Consider the following 20,497-nt stretch of genomic DNA (forward strand, 5'->3'; position numbering starts at 1 on the left):
CATAGAATTTCACCTTGGAGAAATTTCTTACGTGGAAATTATTAAAATCAATGAGTTATGGCAAGAACATAGTTCTCCCCTTCCCTACCAAAACAACTGAACCAAAATATCAAATAATGCAATTAAAATTGTTTTTAGTCCAGTGAAAAACAGAAATAAATAATACACTTTTAATTTGGAAGGCAGCACACATTATTTGGGGAAGGGATGAAAAAGAAATACAGGGTCTACTAAACGATAAACCTCAATTCCAATCTGTATCAAAGCAAATATTTAATATATTTAATCACATGACAAAGTTAATAGATTTCATTTAACTGGAAAACATAAAAGTCGCCTGATGTTGACATTAATAATTATTGTCTGATCTAGTAGACCATCTGCCCTGCTTTTCCTATACCCACAAGCTTGTCTTTGTTAACTTTTCTGGGTTATTTAATTTTTTCTTTTCTTTGTCTTTTTCTGAAGATGCATACGTATGTTTACGTTTAAATACTTATTGCAGAACTGGTGCTATTGGAAAACGACTGGTATGTTGAAGTTACTGAAGCATAAAAACTCCCAGCTTCAAATGAATAGCAGTGTCTTAATAAAGGTGCATTACCTATGATTATGTCACAATGCCTATTCTGAAAAAAAAAGTATACCATAAGATATTCTTGTTTTAAACCTCTTGAGATTGTGCTTTTCCATCACAAACTCAGCTCTAGATCACCTCAGCTCCAGGGAGGTCTGTACAATTATTAACCATTACATTCCCCTCAGCTATATGTGTAAAAACACATTGAGTCTACTGTTCTGAGGTTGACAGAATATGCTACATTTTTGTTGGAATGTATAAATAAAAATGTAACAGTGAGCAATATCAAACTGGTACACTATGCTCACACTGATTGTGTTGGGCCAGTAGAAACAACCCTGGAAACAAGTGGAAAAGCTCACTTCCGAATTGGGACAGGTCTCTGGAGGTCCCTTCCGTGAGTTCCATTGACCTGTCCCATTGAAGAAATTAGCATTTCCACTCATTTCAAGTTGTGTTTAGAAACACTGAATTCCCATTGTGCCATTGGACACTCCCAACTTGCATGTGCGCACAATAAAATACTGTGTAGTATTTTCACATGTAGCTAAGTTAGGGTGACCATATGAAAAGGAGGACAGGGCTCCTGTATCTTTAACATTTCTATAGAAAAGAGCATTTCAGCAGGTGTCATTTGTATATATGGAGAACCTGGTGAAATTCTCTCTTCATCACAACAATTAAAGCTGCAGGAGCTATACTAGAGTGACCAGATTTAAAAGAGGGCAGGGCACCTGCAGCTTTAACTGTTGTGATGAAGAGGAAATTTCACCAGGTTCTCCATATATACAAATGACACCTGCTGAAATTCCCTTTTCAAGACAACTGTTAAAGATACAGGAGCCCTGTCCTCCTTTTCATATGGGCACCCTAGCTAAGTATCTGTGATATTCAGTACCTTCTCTCTTGTTTCCCCATAACGAGGTATCCTTCCTTCAGATGTTCTGCTCTCTCTCAGTGCACTAATTTCTCTAGTTCACTCTTCTTTATTCACTCACTTCCCAAATCTTTCAGTTCCTAAAAAATAGCACGGGGCTTCTGCGGTGCAATCAACCTTCCTCTTTCCTTTAGATCATCTGTCTGACTGACAATTTTCCAAGACTAAATCTCCCCCTAAGCAGTCAGAATATTCAAGGTAAAGGCAAGGCATTTGTTATTTCTTTCATTAAAGCATGTCTCAAGACAAGGACAAAGATCCCAATAGCTTCTTTAGACATGCTTAAGGGCTCGGGCATAGGCAGAAAACACACACACCATATTGCAAACTGCTTTTCTGATCCCTTCCATTCAACCATTGTCTGTGATGTAGCATGGGGGTTGCTGTTCAAGTAACACAACCTTAAAGCTCCCCAGGTATCTTTACTTCCTGCCCAGTTATCACACCCTGAAAGTCTGGAAGATCTTTCGTCTGTAGTCCATTAAACAAAACCAAGAAAGTAAAGCAAAAGTGAAAAAGCCATCTTAGTGTTAACATAATCACACCCTATATTCAGCTATATTGCAGGAAAGATGGAAACCCACACCACCTCTCCTATCCATCTTCTCTAAAATGATTTGCTATTCAGGCTTTTAAGTATAATCAGTTTTCCCACATCAGGAACATGATCACCTGACCCTTATACAAAGTAATCTGCCATGTGTTCTGAGGAACTGCAGAGAAAGGTGCAAGCAGATAATTAAAGTAGAGGAGAAACCCAGATAAGGAATTCATAGAATCATAGAATTGTGGAGTTGGAAGGGACTACAAGAATCATCTAGTCCAACCCTCTGCAATGTGCAGGGAAACCAATTAAACCATCCGTGAGAGGTGGCTGTCCAGCCTCTCCTTAAAAACCTCCAGAGATGGAGAAACCACACTCTCCGTAGGTAGACTGTTCCACTATTGTTATAGATCTTACAGTCAGGAAGTTTTTCCTTATAGTTGATCCTGCCCCATAGTGTACTTACCCCACAGTTCATCCCTTCTATTAGCATACAAACAAGAAAACAATGTTGGCTTCTTAAGAAACATTTGGACATGGCCATAGCAGTCTGTCCAAGCACCACACCTACATTCCCATATGGACAAGTGCACCTGTGTGCTTACTTGCTTTTGCCAAGATGTTTTATTATACCAAACTGTAACTTTACTTCCCACTTCCAATGGAGCAACATAATTAATTGGAATACAGCGATTATCTCTATTTATATAATGTGCTTGTGTAACAACAAATATTCTGTGCATCTGTCCATATCTTTCACCAGAATGTTCTCCACATCCACCTGTAACTAACAATTTTATTATGAATATTATTATAAATACTTATTTTGAACATGCAAAAACCGCTGATCACAACAAGCTCAATGTAGCAGAATCTGTTGTGGCTTATTTCCTCCCCAAAACAACAACAACAACAATACAGAAGGGAATTTTTCCTTTTAGAAAATTTAGAGCATTTTGAGAACAAACAGTTCTACGTCTATCTGAACTCCTAAATAAATACATAGCTACGTAATTGGATTGCCAAAATAAACACACCACTAAAAACAACATGGCAAACAATTTCAGATGCTCAAGTGTTTCATGCTTTTCCTAAGATTTATTAGTTTATTAAAAGGGAGTTTACTGCACACATTAGTTCTTTGCACCAATCTGCTGGGGTTATCATCAGTGTGCGTGGGCATGTGATCTGTACCAAAATAGAGTTGTTAAAATGTGTTGAAGCGAGACGACAGATATAAATATACTAAATCATTTTCAAGTATTAGGTTTCCTACAGCTCTCCGCTGATATCCAGTTTGGAATCCATAACATTTCACAGCTATTTAACTCACCGAGGCACTTTGGGAATCAGAAAAAAAAATTCTAGAACACTTTAATTTACCGAAATAAAAAAAAAAAGTTTAGGATAGCTGATGCTGATTTTTAATTATGGTATTTTATTCAAGATAGGTCTTTTTTAGTATTGTTATTGAATATTATACTACTTGATAGTTTATTTCTGTGACATATAGATTTGAAAATTTGCAAAGGCCCTTGGCTGCACATAATAAAGCTATGTCCCATAGAACTAGATTGGAGCAATCCATTCTGATCGTGTTCTCATAGACCAGTTCTTCATATGTAATGGAACATATGACATTTAAACCTGATCTCCCACTTGTTTTTATATCTATATACTGATACCTTTTATATTTACCCTTTACATTTTATTCCCTAAAAATCTAAAGTAAAATAAAAACAAGTTTGATTTATTTATTTATTACATTTTTATACCACCCAATAGCTGAAGCTCTCTGGGCGGTTCACATCTGCTTGAGTTTAAAAGGACTAGAAGGACATTATTAAATTCTTGACAACAAAAACTTTGATTGGGTTATTTAACCCACCGTGGATTATTGTGTCCTGTGGCAGGATTTTTTTTTTAACCCACAATGGGTTATACAGCTGAAATAACCCACGCAAATAACCAACAATGTGAAGAGTTGGCTACTTAAATCATCATTGGTTATCGTTTTTGTGTGGCAGACACAGTGGGCTATTTCGCATTCCTACAGAGTCATGAGGCAAGAGCGGAAGACACCCCCGCCACTCTTGCCCAGTGGGGCACCATTGCCATTTCCCAGCATGCCCAAGCCCTTACTCCCCCACTTCTCATCTCCATTTGCAATTGCGATCGGGTTGGGTTCCCCTTTCTTTAATATATTCCTGGTCCCGATTTTGCACAAATGGGGCTTATAAGAACAATAAAAAAGCAGGAAATCAGGGGGCGGGAGAGGGGAACAGCCCATTGCCAAGGACTGTAGGGGCAATACAGTCTTTGGCAAGGGGTTTGTTCCCCCACCCCCAATTTCCTGCTTTTTTATTGTTCTCAGAAGCCTATTTGCAAAAATGGGCTTCTGTGAGCAATAACAAAAAAAGACAGGGTCCCCTTTGTGTGAGGGTGGGGGGAAACCCGAAGGGGTCTTTCCATTACGGCACCTTTGCCCCACACTTCCCTACCTTCAAGTAAGCCATTTCCGACAGGTCGGTGAAAAAGATTTCTCCCGTGGCTTGACATCGCTTGTTAACCACGAACAACCCATGAAGAGAACTCATGGTTTGTTGTTGGGTTGTAAACAGTGACTTGTTCGTGGTTCATCTGTTAGTTTCCTTCACCAAAAGACACATCCAATTCTGAGCTTGAGCATTTTCTTAAACCATTAAGCCTCCTTTGCTTAGAAACATAGGAAGCTGCCTTATATTAAATCAAACTGTTTGTCCATCTAGCCCTGTGTTGTCTACTCCAACTAGGAGTGGCTCTCCAGAGTGTCAGGCAGGGATCTTTCCCATCCCTTGTACTTTAACTGGAGATGCTGCCAGTGACTGAACCTGGGACCATCTGCATACCAGCCATGTGCTCCACCACTGAGCTATGGCCTCCCTTTCCAAGGCACAGTTGTAGTGGCTGCTCTCATTTTATTATGGTTTTATTTTGTAAGTTATGCAGCATAACCTGAACTCTTGGGACTAGATGGATTACACTACCAAAACATAAACTCTCCCCTCCTCTTGCGATCCTATTCCTTCTCCTTAAACTGTGCTCATATACTAATTGAAGCAACACTTTGTGATCACAGAATCATAGAATAGTAGAGTTGGAAGGTGCCTATAAGGCCATCAAGTCCAACCCCCTGTTCGATGCAGGAATCCACCCTGAAGCATACCTGACAGATGGTTGTCCAGCTGCCTCTTGAATGGCAGCTTACAACTAGCAACTTCACAAAGGAAACATAAAACAAACTAGAGTCAGAAAGAAATCATTGGTGTAATGTACACTATGACGTTTTGGCAAGAATAAAAGAAAATAAAAGGGTTTCAGACATATAGAAACGTATTCTTCTCTTGTTAAAAAAAAAGCAGCAATGTAATATAATCAATAAGTATGTTCACTGCCAGTCCACATGTAAAAACTTAATTACAGGTGCTCTATACTAACCAGATATCTCACTAGAAAATGTCCAAAGGCAGAAAAATTTGCAAGTACATCTCTGATATCTGTTTTCAAGGATAAATAACTTCTCAATCAATTTTATGACAGCTGGCATTACTTGGCAACTCTGGACTCTTACACTACAAATAGTATTTTTACTAAATTTAAGCACTTGTCTGCAGTTAATTTCCACCCACATATTGCAGGCTTCTGCAAATTCATTATATGTAGGACATATCAAACTTAGGAAATGGAAAGGAATGGGTAGCTGAATCAATATCCTTTACGCTTAAAATAGAATTGTATTTGACAGATGTCAGCAAAACAAAGCTCCAATATGAATATGTTTGTTCTTTGTCCTGGTGACTATCAATAATTTATTAAAAGATTCAGGAAATGCCTATGCCACTGTTCCAGAAATGCCTATGCCACTTTTCATTTTACTCATTCCTATTATATATATATATGTAGTATTTCAAGTTTTAAAAACTAGACAACAATGTGAGCACAACAGTGGAAAGCCAATAACTAATAAACCAGTTACCGCTACCATTGGGCTATGATGCTACTCCTTCAAGTAGCATCACTCCTTCAAGTAGCATCATTTGTTTCTTCAAACAAATACCTGCTGTTTTTATATTTCCAGTAAGAGAACTTTCCTTTTTCTTTTCTGTCCTAGTATAACCCTCTTTGTAACCTGTTCTGCCCAAAAGCAGTTCTTCATCCAAAGTACCGAATGAATTGGTTAATCCAAACATCGCCTTTATTGCCATCTTAAAATAACCCATAAAGCAAGCTCAACATCACAGCCTCTCAACCACACACTTTCCTATAGAATTTGAAAGTTCACACATTCCACAGTAAAGATTTGGCTTTTCATAAAGAAGTTTTTATTGTCTCCCCATGAAGAAGGAAACATAAAGAGCAGAATTTTGGCTAAGAATGTCTAATCATGTCTTTTTGACTCATGTTTGATTTTGGCTAAGAAAGCCTAGAAAATTCCACGAAGATTGCCAGAGCGGCTGGCTAAATAATTTGTAACAGCCGTGAACACTTTCCTTCTCTTGGATAGTTTGCTTGGATGCAGGAAGAAGGCTCCATCAGGCTAGAAAAATAATAATAATAAGTAGCTAAATCGAACTGAAGCAACTGACCATTCCCTTCCCTCCCTTCCCCGCTTTTTCCTCACAAGTGCAACTACCACAATCCACTTTCTCTTCTGCTGCCCTATCACCCCTTCTTGTAACCAATCCTTAAAAGTTCAAAACATAATTTTATTTGGGTCATCATCAGTTCGTTTTCCCGAACGTTTCTCATTATATACTGGACATGTAACCTCTTATTTTAACACAAACATCTCTGCAGTTCAGAATGGCATGGCCATAATACTGCCAATTTGTACTGAAATTGAATTATCTATGTGTGTGTACGTGAGTGTGTGTGTGTGTGTGTGTGTGTGTGTGTGTGTGAGAGAGAGAGAGAGAGAGAGAGAGAGAGAGAGAGAGAGAGAGAGAGAGAGAGAAACTTCTTCACATGCCCCAAAGTGCTACCTTAACTTTCCATGGATGCCAGCAAAATGTGCTTTCAGGCTTCTCTACTAAGGTAAAGATGCTTAAATTATTAAAAAAAATTGGATGAAAACATGCTAAGCTTGTCCCTCCCTCACATAAATTCTTCTCTGTCCAGCTGATGATAATGTATGCTCAGTCTTGTCTCAATCCTTTCCCTCTCCCGAGACGCCTTTTCAATTAAACCCTGTTATTTAATCTAAGAATGCCGACACTCATTGACCACTGCACTTTCTATCTGTGGATTTATGATAATCTAATGCACATCTCCCTTGGCAGAAGGGCTGTCTTGGCTATCCCTATTGTTCTATGCCAAAAGAGAATCTCACAAAAACATTAGCGCTTTCTGAAGCCGGGGAGGAAATAGCATTTATTTAACATAGCTAGAGACCTTTCACTCACTGTCAGATGTCCTTGACCAGCACACACCAGCACGGCCTCTCCAGTGTGTGCCGGCTGCCCCCTTGCCTGGCTGTTCAGCTCTGATAAGAGGAACACACTCCCCCGAGTGCCATTCAGATCTGAGAGCAAGAAGCAATGGACTAAGAAAGGATCATTTTCAAAGGCTTATGAATTTGCATTCTCCCAGTGTTCTTTTCAGAAAGAATCACACAAGATTAAAGAGCAATATCTTGGTGCCACATAACTATTATCGGTCAGAAATATTTGAAAATAAGATGCTCTGCAGCTTATATTTATTCATTATTACCTTTCTAGTAAGTTTTTTTAAAAAAAAAAAAAAAGTCTGGCTTCAGACATAGAATTTGGTAATGTCTGTAATGCCCTTCTCCACATCCCACCAGCACAACACATTCACTATGTTGGGACAAGGGAGAGGGCTTTCTCTGTTGTGGCACCCCGACTGTGGAATGCCCTCCCCTTGGAGGCCCGACTGGCGCCAACGCTGATTTTATTCCGGCGCCAAGTAAAAACATGGCTTTTTAACAAAGCTTTTAATGGCTGAATTCATTAGGCATATTGTTTTCACTGTTTTAATAGTTTTATTGCTTTTAAATTATATATCGTTTTAACTTGGTTTATGGTTTACTTTGTTTTTAGCTGTGTATATTTACTGTTTTTATACTGTATGCTTTTATCTGTACACCGCCCTGAGATCTTATTGATATAGGGCGGGATATAATTTTTTAAAATAAATAAATAAAATAAATAAAATGTTGCACTGATACTAACAAGTAAATCTTATTAAAACAATGCTAAGTCTCCTAGAATTGTCCACGTTAAAGGTCAAAGTACATATTACCTGAAGTATGTCGTGTGAAGCATGGCAGTTAAGAGGTAGTAAAAACACCTCCCATTGACCCCAACAGATGTGATTTTTTTTGGGATTTTTTACTATCTCTATAGCTGGGGGGTGGCTGAGCGTGGAGAGGACAAGACTAGGGAGGGAGCGGTAGAGGCTGTTGGTGCCGGTTCAGTGGACTGTGATTCCATTCTGGGTCAGAACCAGCCAGAACTCGAGGGTGCTGAACCTTAGCCCCAAAATAGGTTTGGCACTTTGGCTAGCTCTTTTAGAGTGCTGGCTGTTTCTGACTGAAACCCAGAATGGATTTATAACCACACCGAAATCAGAGCCACCAGCTTCCACCAGGAAGAATGATTAAACTTCTCCCTCCCTGTGCGTCATAGTCCTCGTCTAGATCAGGACAGACACACCCATGGTTATTTTTGAGTGAAGTAAAATAAAATATAAAGGAAACTGTAGACTCTATAGATTGACCCTCAGGTTAGCAATAATGGAGTTACCAAATTGTAGAACCCTCTCCCACGTTTGATGAAAGTTGCGTTTACTTTAGCTTTAGTGAAGGTGATTTTTCTACTCTGGATGTCTTTCCTGCCCAAATTACAAGAATCCCAGGAAGTAGATTATGTTGAAGGATTCTCACTGGCCCAAGACCACCCACCAGGCAAGCTTTACAGCTGTACAAGATGTTTTAACTGCTGCCTCCAACATCCAAGCCTAACACTATGCATTGGCCTCAACAAATCAACTTAAGCCCAAGAATCTCCACTTAATTAGAATGGGCTGTGCCTAGCCAGCTTTAGAAACCTTTATCCCGCATGAAGCAGTCGAATTGCTCTTTGTGTCAAGGACAGAAAATATTTACATAACTGTGAATTGCTTACTTCATACAAAACCAGCATTTTTAACCGAACACATGTTTAAAAGCAAGAAAGCCCATGCGTTCCAGTTGCCTGATTTCTTGGCCTTTCTACAGATGGACACTTGTCCATGAATTGGAATCTCTATGATAATAAAATCTCCCCGACACCACATAATTTATTTATATAGACAAGAGTACAAAGTGCTCAAATATACAAGAGATGTGTTCATTCCTAATGATTTTATTACAATTTACCGCGTTGATTCACAACTTGATCTTTTAAAGCGAAGCCTTACATTAACTTGAGCATTTTGCTGTGCCTATACGTTACAGGTAAACACAATGTTTACAGTTAAAACCTCTAGGGACATCCTCTCCTTTAAGTAGAAATGTGAAGGCCTCGGAAAATTTGGGGGCCAAAAGTTTTTTCCATTTTTTCCCAAGGACCGTTTTCGTCCGTCCCCCCAACCCCAAAATGGAAAAATTAGAACACCCTTAGATTATGAAATATTTTCTTTTAGAATTCTTTAGTACAGAAATGGATTATTTGAATACTATCATAAATATCACCAGGATATTGACATATATGAAAGTGATGATAAACACAGGTACATACAGTGTCATTTCCGAGCAAAGGACAAATCTATCTTTATAGCTCTTTTCTATTTGTGGCATGTTTGGCTGAAGTCCATTCCTCAGCCTTTCCATGTGTATATGTGAGCATGTACATCCATCCCCAAGTCTCCGGACGCTCATAAAATAACAAGAGCATCTTTCACAAGTCATTTTGCTCAGGGAATGCGCTCAGCTGCAGCCCACCACGGGTTAAACAACAACTGTTTCCAATTAAACTGGCTTGCTTACTTTGCCAGCATGAAGAAAAATGATCCTTAAGTTGGTTTAAAAAGTGTGGGCTCACGATCAATCCTTTGGGGGATAGTAGATGAGAGGAGGCAAGACTACTTCCAGAATCAGGTGGAACAGTAGCATGGCTTCATGTATCCCGTTTACTTTTAAAACAGTCGGAAAATACAAACCAGATCACTATCAGACAGTTCACCCCCACTCCTCCTAATCTTTAAACAGTCTTCAGAGAAGTCAACATAGTATTTACTACATAGCTAAAAACCCAAATGTATCTTATAAAATATACTAATCACAAGGCAGCCTGTAGAGTCTGGTAATTAAGCAAATCAAGATAATCCCCCCGAGTTTTGGAACCAGCTCCTTACCCCAGCTGTTACATTGTCAACAGCTGGCATGAATTACTAGTAACATTTGGCTAACTGGATAATAAGGAGGACAGTCTGTGGTTGGTCGCTATTCTACTTTGCTGATCAGCTTCACAAAAGAATCTTCGTCAGATTCTCTTATCCTCTTCTGAAGCAACGGCAATACCTCAAAGAGCTGTCTGGGTTTCACTTCACTTCTAATATGAAAACAACGTTAATTACACAGCTCTTTGATGTTAGCGTTCACAGAATTGCACTTAACTAAGCCCCAATATCCTGTAATCCAATCAGCAGCCATTATATCCTATGCTACACCAGGAGCAGGAAGATTTATAAAACCATATGACAAATGTAGGTTTGCTAGGTTGATTTCAGATGTGCATCTAAATCAACGGATATGCTGGCGTTGCAATGCACATGGTACAGCGCACCAAAAACAAATGACCACTAGTAGCTCATCCAATGTATACTTTTTTATGGCTTTCAAAAAAAAATTAAATCCTGAAATTTAAAATTTTATAGCTTTAATTTTTTTATTTTTAAAAAAAACAAACAGATTTTAAAATGTGTAACATTTCACTATAAAACACTAGCTTCAGTCACAAACAAGAGTATATTTATTGTTTTATACTGTATGCTTTTATCTGTACGCCGCCCTGAGATCTTAATGATATAGGGTGGAATACAAAAGTTTTAAATAAATATGCTACAATACCACTTATAAGCTAAGCCAGAACCAATCAAACCTCAATGAAGGAACATGAATTAACCATCACAATACTTGTATTCAACAGCCATTTAAGCTGCATTAATAAATGCCATGACTTGTTTCATCTCATCCTTTACATTGATATCATGTTTCAGATAATCTGTGAATATTGCCTCCTTCATCTTTTTACTTTGGAGGCTGCGTTCCACTGCTAGCCCAGAGATCTTCACTGACATTGCTCTACCAGGATGTTTCTCCTTCATATGAAGGGACCAAGGTCTAGCATGTGTTTCATTATGCTGAATATCAGCCAAGTGCTCTTTATATCTTTTTAGAAGAGGCTTTTTAGGCCATGTCTACATGGGGCAATATCCCGGGGATAGCCCCAGGATCATCCCTATGCATCCACATGACACACAAGGGATCCCGGGAGCAGGGAGGGATGATCCCTCCCTTTCCCTGGGATATCGCCCTACCCTTTTTCCTGCGGTCTTGGGATGATCCCAAGACCACGGGAGGTGTTGACCGCCGTTACGGTTTCATCCTGGCTCCTCGCAAGTAAACAGGAGGAGCTGGGAGCCGGGCCCGTGCACTGAGCTCTTCAGGAGCTCCACGCCCATCAAGGATGGGGTGGGGGGAGCAGGAATATATATATTATATATATATATTTCATTTGAGTGCTCGAGCGCTTATCTTCATTAAAAAAGGTGGACGCAACGTCCTACGTCCTCCCGGGATGTTGCGTGCCATGTGTAGTCTGTGGGGGACAATCTCGTGGGCATAATACCGTGAGATCCTCCCACCCCCCTCACGGAAAGCCAGGCGGTCTACACATGCCCTCAGTTTTATCAGTGTACAACTGTGCATCTAGAAACGCAGACCAACAGTCTATCTACACAACAGTCTATCTACACAAGATTGTTTGGGGGGCAGTGGGAGATGAATTGCTTCAGGTGTTTGATGGACGTCCAAAAAAATAACCATGTATCAATTTTGTGATAGTGTATGCACCTAAAACAATGGCAATATATATACCTAGGAAGCTGGCACAAGAATGGAACCCTAAATTATTTTACTCTCAATTCTGCAACATTCTCTGAAACCACATTATCTACAAAAAGCAGCTAACACATGAACACTACTGATGAGCTTTCTACAAAGTCCATTTGCAGTGTTCAACTAGTGCCATAAAGAATGTGGCAAAAAACCCAAATCTGAAGGATATCATGCTTTCGAAAGAGATGAATTAGGATTCTGATATAAGAAAAAAGTTCCACATTTTTGATGGTTTTAAATTTTGTATACTTTTAACGTTTACTGTTTTTAACTTTTGTAAACCGCCCAGAGAGCTTCGGCTATGGGGCGGTATATAAATGTAACAAATAAATAAATTAATTAAATTCAACTTGCTTTGATAGTGAAATCTACATTGCAGACTCACTGAAGAATTCAGAGTTCAAAGTTCATGCCATACCTCAAGCACTGAAATTTGGAAACTCAACACTCAACAAAATTCAACAACAACAAAATGGAAGGGGTGTAAAATTTTGTGAGGTGTAATTTTCACTCACAACGTTGAAGCTGTTTTTAAATAATTTCAGCCACAGTACAATCCAAAAAGAGTAAATCTGTCAAACTATGACAATTATCAAACCACTGGACACATTCTACACCAGCCAGCAGTATTTAAATGTAGGCGCCAACATTGAATATTCAACACTTATTTTGATAAGTGTAGAATGAGGCAATTTCCTCAAACTTTGGGCACAATTCTGCCCAGTTTGGGGGCAGAGTGCTCAACTGCCAGGCCCATTGGGCAAATGTGGAGTGTTTGGGAAAGTGTGCCATATCCCCACTAATCCAAAGTGATCATTGTGGCCACAATGATTGTTTGGACTACTGCAGACAGGCCAAGTCACATGCCTCCCTTCTGCCTCACATTCTTCAGTAACTGAACAAAATGCTCTCCAGCTTCCCTCCTTCAACACCAAATGATGGCTGGGCCTAGCAATGCACAAGCACTCTACACATACCGACTACAGTCATTGGGACTGCTTAGGCTGTAGCTAGAAGAGTACACTGTGCACTTCAAGTAGGGCCAGCTCTGCATAAAGGACCAAACTGCTAGTTGACCAAAGTTGAGACAACCTATTGTGCCTCTCCTTACTTTCACATTCCACCTCAGACATGGTTTGAGAAGGCCCAGGAAGATTCTAGGACTTAACTATGTGTTGAGTCCCAGTGACTAAATGGGCCAACCTTGTACAGGTGCTCCTACCCAGATCCCAATATACTACTGTGAACAGAGCATCCATACCTTGTAAACACTGGGCAGGGACATAATCATGCTATTCAATTTTTAGGCCATTATGTCCACCATGCCCATGACCTAGACTAAATAATGCTCAAGTAGCCAGAAGATTACTCATAAAAAAATGATTGGTATTTTTTTGTACTGTAAAGAAGTATGCAAAATTTATACTCTCACTTTTATAGTTCCTTTTGCTATTAAGATTTGTATTAGTCCTGTGATAGCACAGGGAATGGATAATGTTATATTTAAGGAAGAAAATCAAGAGTAGCACTGATGTTCAGAGCAGGGGTGGGGAAGCTAACTTTAGACTGATTAGTTTCAGGTGTCACAAGACGTAAAACATACTCTTATAATCAAAAACTATCTGGCTATTATTTCATCCAGTAGCTACTAAACACAGCATGTTACGTAGCTGTGGAGTGAGCTACCAAACTATATTGAGTACTGTATTAGAATTCACATATCACAGTTGCTATGAGGCTTACCACCTGTGCATCATTTGCTCAGAGAGAAAGAAAGCAATTTAACTGAAGGTCAAATCTAAACTATAAAATGTCTCTACCTTTTGGGATCTCAATCAAGTCAGTCAGGAGCAACGCGCCCTCCTTGAAAAGTAGTTAAACCTTGCTGCAGGGATGTAGAATTTAATAGCGAACACATCTCTAAGGCAGAAATTATAGATATATTTACAATTCTAAATGCCTTGTTTTACCATCTAAAAATGCAATGATTCCCTGGATAGTTTCAAACACAACAGTAAGGCAGAGGAAGCAATATTATCGGGCGATGAAAGCCATGAAGATACGAGCATTATAGAAATGCGTAGCAGGTTTTCAAAATATTTATCAACAATATTTCCTAGAGCACAACTAACCGTTTATGTCAAGTGTACCATGAGAGCAGAGTTCCAAACCAAACAGAAGTCTACTAAGATGAAATCATTATGGAGAGTATACTCATTTAGTTCCATTAAAATTAACTCCACAGTTCAATGTGGAATAGATGCTTCTACTTGGAATGAGAGGATGACCTGGGCTCTTAACAGGATCACTCCCAAATGCTCTCAACCCAGTCGTAGTGCTACATTGTTACCCTGGTATTCTGGGGAGCTGAGGGCAATGAAATGACAGGGCCTTCATTATCCTCAGAGTGCAAATGGCGAAAAACGTGTAGCAAGTATGAGCTAAAACAGTCAAGGAGGAAGAGGCCCACCACTTACTCACCAGACCCTTGCTCATTCTGGTTTGTGAAATCAGCCAGAGCTGCACTGGGTATTCAGACTCTGTAGGGGATTAATGCCTCGTGAGGGAAGGGTTGGTTCCCCACTAGCTTAAAAGAAGCAGTGGTGATACCATTTTTGGAGAAGCCAATCTTAGATCATTGGTTTCTAATAATTACCAGGCAGTGTCAAATTTGCCATTCTTGGGCAAGGTGAGTGTGTGTAAGCTTCTCAACCCTAGGAAGTGTTGTATGAGCATCCTGTATAGAGCAACACATTTTGCCCCAGAAGTGCTGTTCATCCAAGGAAAACTGGTGAGTGGAAAAATTACATGGTGGGGCATTATTCCTGTATTGGCCTAAAATCTAGCATCCCACAAGCAAACAACCAGGTAAAGCTATCACCATGCTTAGTGCATTCTAGCCTTATCAGGACACAGAGTGCAGGAAACTCGGACAGAAGCTGCAAAATGATAAGGCGGCCACTTCACAACAATGAAACATACTCTATGGCATCCTGTAGGTCTACCAAGCAACAATGTACTCTCACTGCCAAAATAGCCAGTCCAACAAGGACTGAGGTGCTAAAAGGAAACAAAAGGTAGAAATGTGAGAAAACACGCACTCAAGCATAGTAATCAATGTATTAGGTGATACTAATAAGAGGGTGTAAGAACAGAACTAAATAAAAGCAAGATCTTGATACGGGGAAAAAGTGAAAGTTCTTTGAGTGAGAAAACAAAGACAGGGTGTTTTTTTTCTTCCCAGAGGAGAGAATGAGAATGAGAAGTGCTGTTCTTCCTTTCTCCTATTAAATTCCAAGCTAAAAAAAAGTGACACATCTATCAAGGTAAGAGGGAGGAGGCCAAAGAAGTTTCTTTCCCTGCTCAGCTTTTAATCTTACTGGCTGACCTTGGAGCAAACTTAGAAGCCAATCTGAGGGTTGTTGTGAGGATTGTGGAGTGGGGACATGTATCCTGTCATGAGTGGGATAAATGTAATATATCTGGGCACTTCTAACTGAGGACGTTTCTTCTATTAAACTACAATTTGGATATTTTTGTCATCACAATGAAGAGCAGTGAATCTTGGCAGTAATGAGAATCATCACATTGGTAAGGAGATCTGGTGTGATAGCATGGGATGCTGCAAACTTGATGAAGCTAAGCAGGTCTAGGCCTGGTCAGTTTCTGGAAGGGTGACTACCAGGGAAACCCATGTACATTGATTCCTGCATTGAGCAGGGGGTTGGACTCGATGGCCTTGTTAGGACCCTTCCAACTCTATGATTCTATGAAATCTATGTAATTAAACAAATCATACAGACATGCCCCCTGATTCTTACATTAAAAGAAAAATATAAGGTGGGTACTACAGTTTTAATCATTCTCTGGCTTCCAGTACAATATATGAATTATGCTATCTGGTTATGCCAAGTATACATTTTCTGAGATGAAGAGAACACTTAGTAAGCTAAATTTGAACATTTTGATCAGGAGCCTGAAAAAAATATCCAGTATTGATCTCAAAAATCATTATTAAATTAAGAACCATCCAAGAAACAACAATAATTCCCCCATTCACTTTTTTACACAAAGAATATATTACCAGCTCTCGGGGCAGGAACGTTTCATCCTGACGAGCGATGATCAGGGAAACAATCTCGCCTTGCTTAGTGCTCCTCAGCGTTGCTACAAGCTCTTCTTGGGTTCGGCCAGTGATATCTCTACCATTCACCTAAGTAGATGCCACAAACACACAGTCAGAAAAATCATTTACTAGCCCATATTAGCCACAGATTGATTGATATTGATATATCAAACTCATGATTAGTTCTCTTTGCCCATTACTGATAAGCAGTGGAGGGTGTCAGAAGTGTAGCATCCTCACCAGCTTTTGTACCCATGGGTCTTTCAATCCAACCCAGAAGGGTTTCCTTTTGTACTACTGCCTCTTGTGTTTGCTTCCACTTCCATTTCTGGGCCACTAATTCAAATACCTGACTTTGAGCTTTTAAAGACTTGGGACCCAGTTACCAGAAGGATTGCCACCCAGACCCTGACATCATCCTCAGAGGCCCTTCTCTGGGTATCTTTGTCAAGAGATGTGTGTCAGCTAGCAACTGAGGAGAAGACGACGGTCCTTTCTGTGATGGCACCCAGTTGTGGAATGCTCTCCCCAGAGTTGCCTAGTCCCTACTTGGTGACCTTTTGTGCAGCTGGAGAATACTGTTTTGTTTTCCTATGGCTTTTAAACTTCACATCTATAACTGGTTTAATTTATTTCTGGGTATTACTGAGCATTTTTGTTTTATATATTTATTTATTTATTGCATTTATATACCGCCCCATAGCTGAAGCTCTCTGGGCGGTTTATATTGATTTTATTCTATTTTATATCTGTTGATTTCTAGTTGTGTTTTATTGTCATTGTAAACAGTGCGGAAAACTTTGTTAGTGGACAGTTTATAAATATAAACTGTGTGGGTGTAAGGGTACAAACTATATGTGTGGGTGTAAGGGTACAAACAGAAACATTTTGCAATGAATCAACTGCCCTTCACTGAATCAAAACAAGTATCCTTAACTTGGTGTGTGTGTGTGTTGTGTGTGTGTGTTTGTGTATGTGTGTGTGTGTGTACTGGGGAGTATAAATGAAATGTCTTAGATCACAACTAGAGCCACTGGTACCTGAATTTTAATCCTGGCTCCTACAATGATGAAAGTTGCAATATTCTGCAGACTTACTTTGGAGTAAATCCATTGAATTTCTGAACAAACACACGTAAGAAAATGCCCTCAAACTAACAAGATTTAACTGTGTTGCGATTTACATGTGTAAGGATTTGTATTGCTTCTGTATCATGGGTGGCAGAGGTGGTGATGATTAATGGCAACACTACATATGTAGTCACTTTTTCCTTCTACACACAGCAGGCTGAAGATAGCTGCGTTCTGAACAAGCAAGGGTAGGCCCAAGTTATCTGGGACAACAGGGAACAGGTCTCTAATATAAGGCAAGGTGATATATAAAACAACTTCCCAGCATTTGACTGGCAGCTCTTGTCCAGCTACCTTTGACTGAATAAGAGTGTGTGCTGAAGTATCTTGACATCTTACCTTGAGCCGCTATGAAAAGGCCAATGTACCCTAGTTGCACAGTCAAGTGGTTGGAGGGCTGCAGCAAGCAATTTGAAGATGAAGTAGGGTGACCATATGAAAAGGAGGACAGGGCTCCTGTGTCTTTAACAGTTGTATTGAAAAGGAAATTTCAGCAGGTGTCATTTGTATGTATGGAGAACCTGGTGACATTCCTTCTTCATCACAACACTTAAAGCTGCAGGTGCCCTGCCCTTTTAAATCGGGCCACTCTAGTATAGCTCCTACAGCTTTAATTGTTGTGATGAAGAGGGAATTTCACCAGGTTCTCCATATATACAAATGACACCTGGTGATATTCCCTTTTCTATGCAACTGTTAAAGATACAAGAGCCCTGTCCTCCTTTTCATATGGTCACCCTAGATGAAGGAATTAAAATTTGGGGTGTGGGCATTTTTTTATTGTAAGGCTTCTTTCAAATTTGGGCGGGGTGGGGAAAGGGACCTCTAGATTTTATGTCCTGCTGTCTGGGAGATTTAAAACAAAAAAAACAAAGCATGTAAAATCAATAAAGAACATTCCTAACACAATCAAGACCATGGTGCACAAAATTAGTGGGTTTTCACCAGGACAAAGAGAACTACACAACTTGTTTCAGACACCCAAGGTGGCTTTATCCTTGAGACTCCTCAAATAGCAGCCCACTTGCTATCCTAAGCCAAAGAGATAATAAAAATCTTACAGGAACAGTTCCCTAATATAAGGCAAGGTGATATGTAAAATAATAGCAGCTAGCCTAAGCCATACAGAAATAAAAATCTTACTGGATACACAAGTCCTCAGGCATGCCTAAAGTAGTTGCTTAGATCATACTCCCTATTCCATGCAGGATTAAAAATTAAGAATCAAAGAGAATGTATTAACAGGTCCCCTTGGGGTGAATTAATACAGAATTCCTTTTATCAGGTGTTCTATGAGACAGGAAGTATACTACATTTCTTATTCCTAGTGCCTTAGCACAGAATTGATCTAGGAACATTTTGGCACGTGGAGTTATTAGATTTTAAAAGGCATACTACAATTTAATAATAACTTTTCTGGTAAGTTGCAAAGGAATGGTTTCCAAACCTCCAGTATTCTGTCCCCGGACTGCAAACGACCATCTTTAACTGCTGCACCTCGTGGTAAAATATTTTTTACAAATATAGGACCAGGACCATGTACTGAAGAGTCTCTTGTAACCACAGTGAAACCAAGTCCTTCAGGCCCTAAAAGCAGATTATTATTATTATTATTATTATTATTATTATTATTATTATTATTATTATTTTATAAAGCACCATCAGTGTACATGGTGCTGTACAGAGTAAAACAATAAAATAGCAAGACCCTGCAGCATAGGCTTACATTCTAATAAAATCACAATAAAACAATAAGAAGGGGAAGAGAATGCACCAAACAGGCACAGGGGAGAAGAATCTGTGAATCTGACATAACTAAAAGGAGCAAAAGAAAGATTATTATTAAAAGCATTTATTTTAGAGATCAAACATTTAGATTCATATGGGTCTGTGTTATATCAAGTGTCGTTGCTGTGTTCAAACCACCTGCTTCATTTTAGTAGTGCATTAAGGTCACAATGTCAACTTCCTTTGCTAAGCCTATTCCCCTGTGGTTTTCTTCCAACTACAAATGTCATGAGCATCTGATTTGCCATATGAGGGTTTTTTCCCTTCTTTGTGTTCTGCACACTTCTCTTAGGTAAGGAATGCAGTAACTCAATTTATGCTCCCAAACCAATGAGATATTATGATACAAAAGATCAAAGGGACAGTAAAGATTTCTGCAGAAGTTCTTCAAATCACACAGGCCTTTGCTAGACCTACCGTGAAATCCGGGCGTGAGGAGGGGTAATCTCGCGTTGTAAATAACACGAGATCCCGCCCTCGTCTTGACGTCAGGCGAAGCAACTCTAGTAGAGAGCCGTCGCGCCCGCCAATTTTATTCTCTTTCCAAGGGGCAGGAGCGCAGGAGCGCTGCTGCGACAAACGGTACGGTTTCTTTAAAGAAAAACTTTCCCAATCCCGCCGGCCCCGATCTCCCCCCCCGCCGGCCCTGATCTCTTTCCTCACCCTGGCCTTGATGGGCACAGTGCTCCTGGGGAGCGCTGTGCTCCGTGCGCGGCTTCTCCCAACTCCTTGCGGGTAATCGCTGAAGCCGGGAGAAACCGCGGAACAGCCCACATGCTGTTCCCGCCCGAGACCGTGGGAAATACTGGGCTACAAGTGGAGCCCATTACCCCGAGGCAAGGGTGGGTTGATCCCTGCCTGATCCCGGGATCCCCTGTACGTCATCTGGATGCACAGGGGTGATCCCGGGTATCAGCCCGGGTATCAGCCCAGGCTAACCCCTCGTCTAGCTAAGGCCACAGTGAACAGTATTTGCTATCTTACTATGATGCTGAAACAAACCTTTAGAAGTTGCCCATTTGAAATTAGTGTTGCTGTTGTTCCCCACCCACCCTTCCTTATGGATGCTTGAAAACTGGTGCACAGGTTGAACTGTTGGTTTGAATGTCAAATGCAAAAGGGTATCCTGTTTTTTCAACATTTCAGTGCTCAGCTCAGGATTTCCTGTTGAAGGATTATAATATAATTGCTTCAAGCACAGGTTCATTACGAAACTGGCTATTTCACCAAAGC

General features: G+C 39.9%; 1 protein-coding gene across 1 annotated transcript in view; it reads right to left on the reverse strand.

The window, feature by feature from the left end:
• The window catches only part of PARD3B (par-3 family cell polarity regulator beta), a 542,042-nt gene that overhangs the window by 341,600 nt on the left and 179,945 nt on the right, over positions 1-20,497 (reverse strand). The window contains exons 9-10 of the mRNA XM_063116135.1: positions 18,924-19,063; positions 16,305-16,433 (exon numbers count right to left, since the gene is read on the reverse strand). Coding sequence (XP_062972205.1) covers positions 16,305-16,433; positions 18,924-19,063 — 269 coding nt within the window. The remainder of the gene's footprint in view (positions 1-16,304; positions 16,434-18,923; positions 19,064-20,497) is intronic.

Source organism: Elgaria multicarinata, chromosome 2 (assembly GCF_023053635.1).
Source record: "Elgaria multicarinata webbii isolate HBS135686 ecotype San Diego chromosome 2, rElgMul1.1.pri, whole genome shotgun sequence".
Taxonomy (NCBI): Eukaryota; Metazoa; Chordata; class Lepidosauria; order Squamata; family Anguidae; genus Elgaria; species Elgaria multicarinata.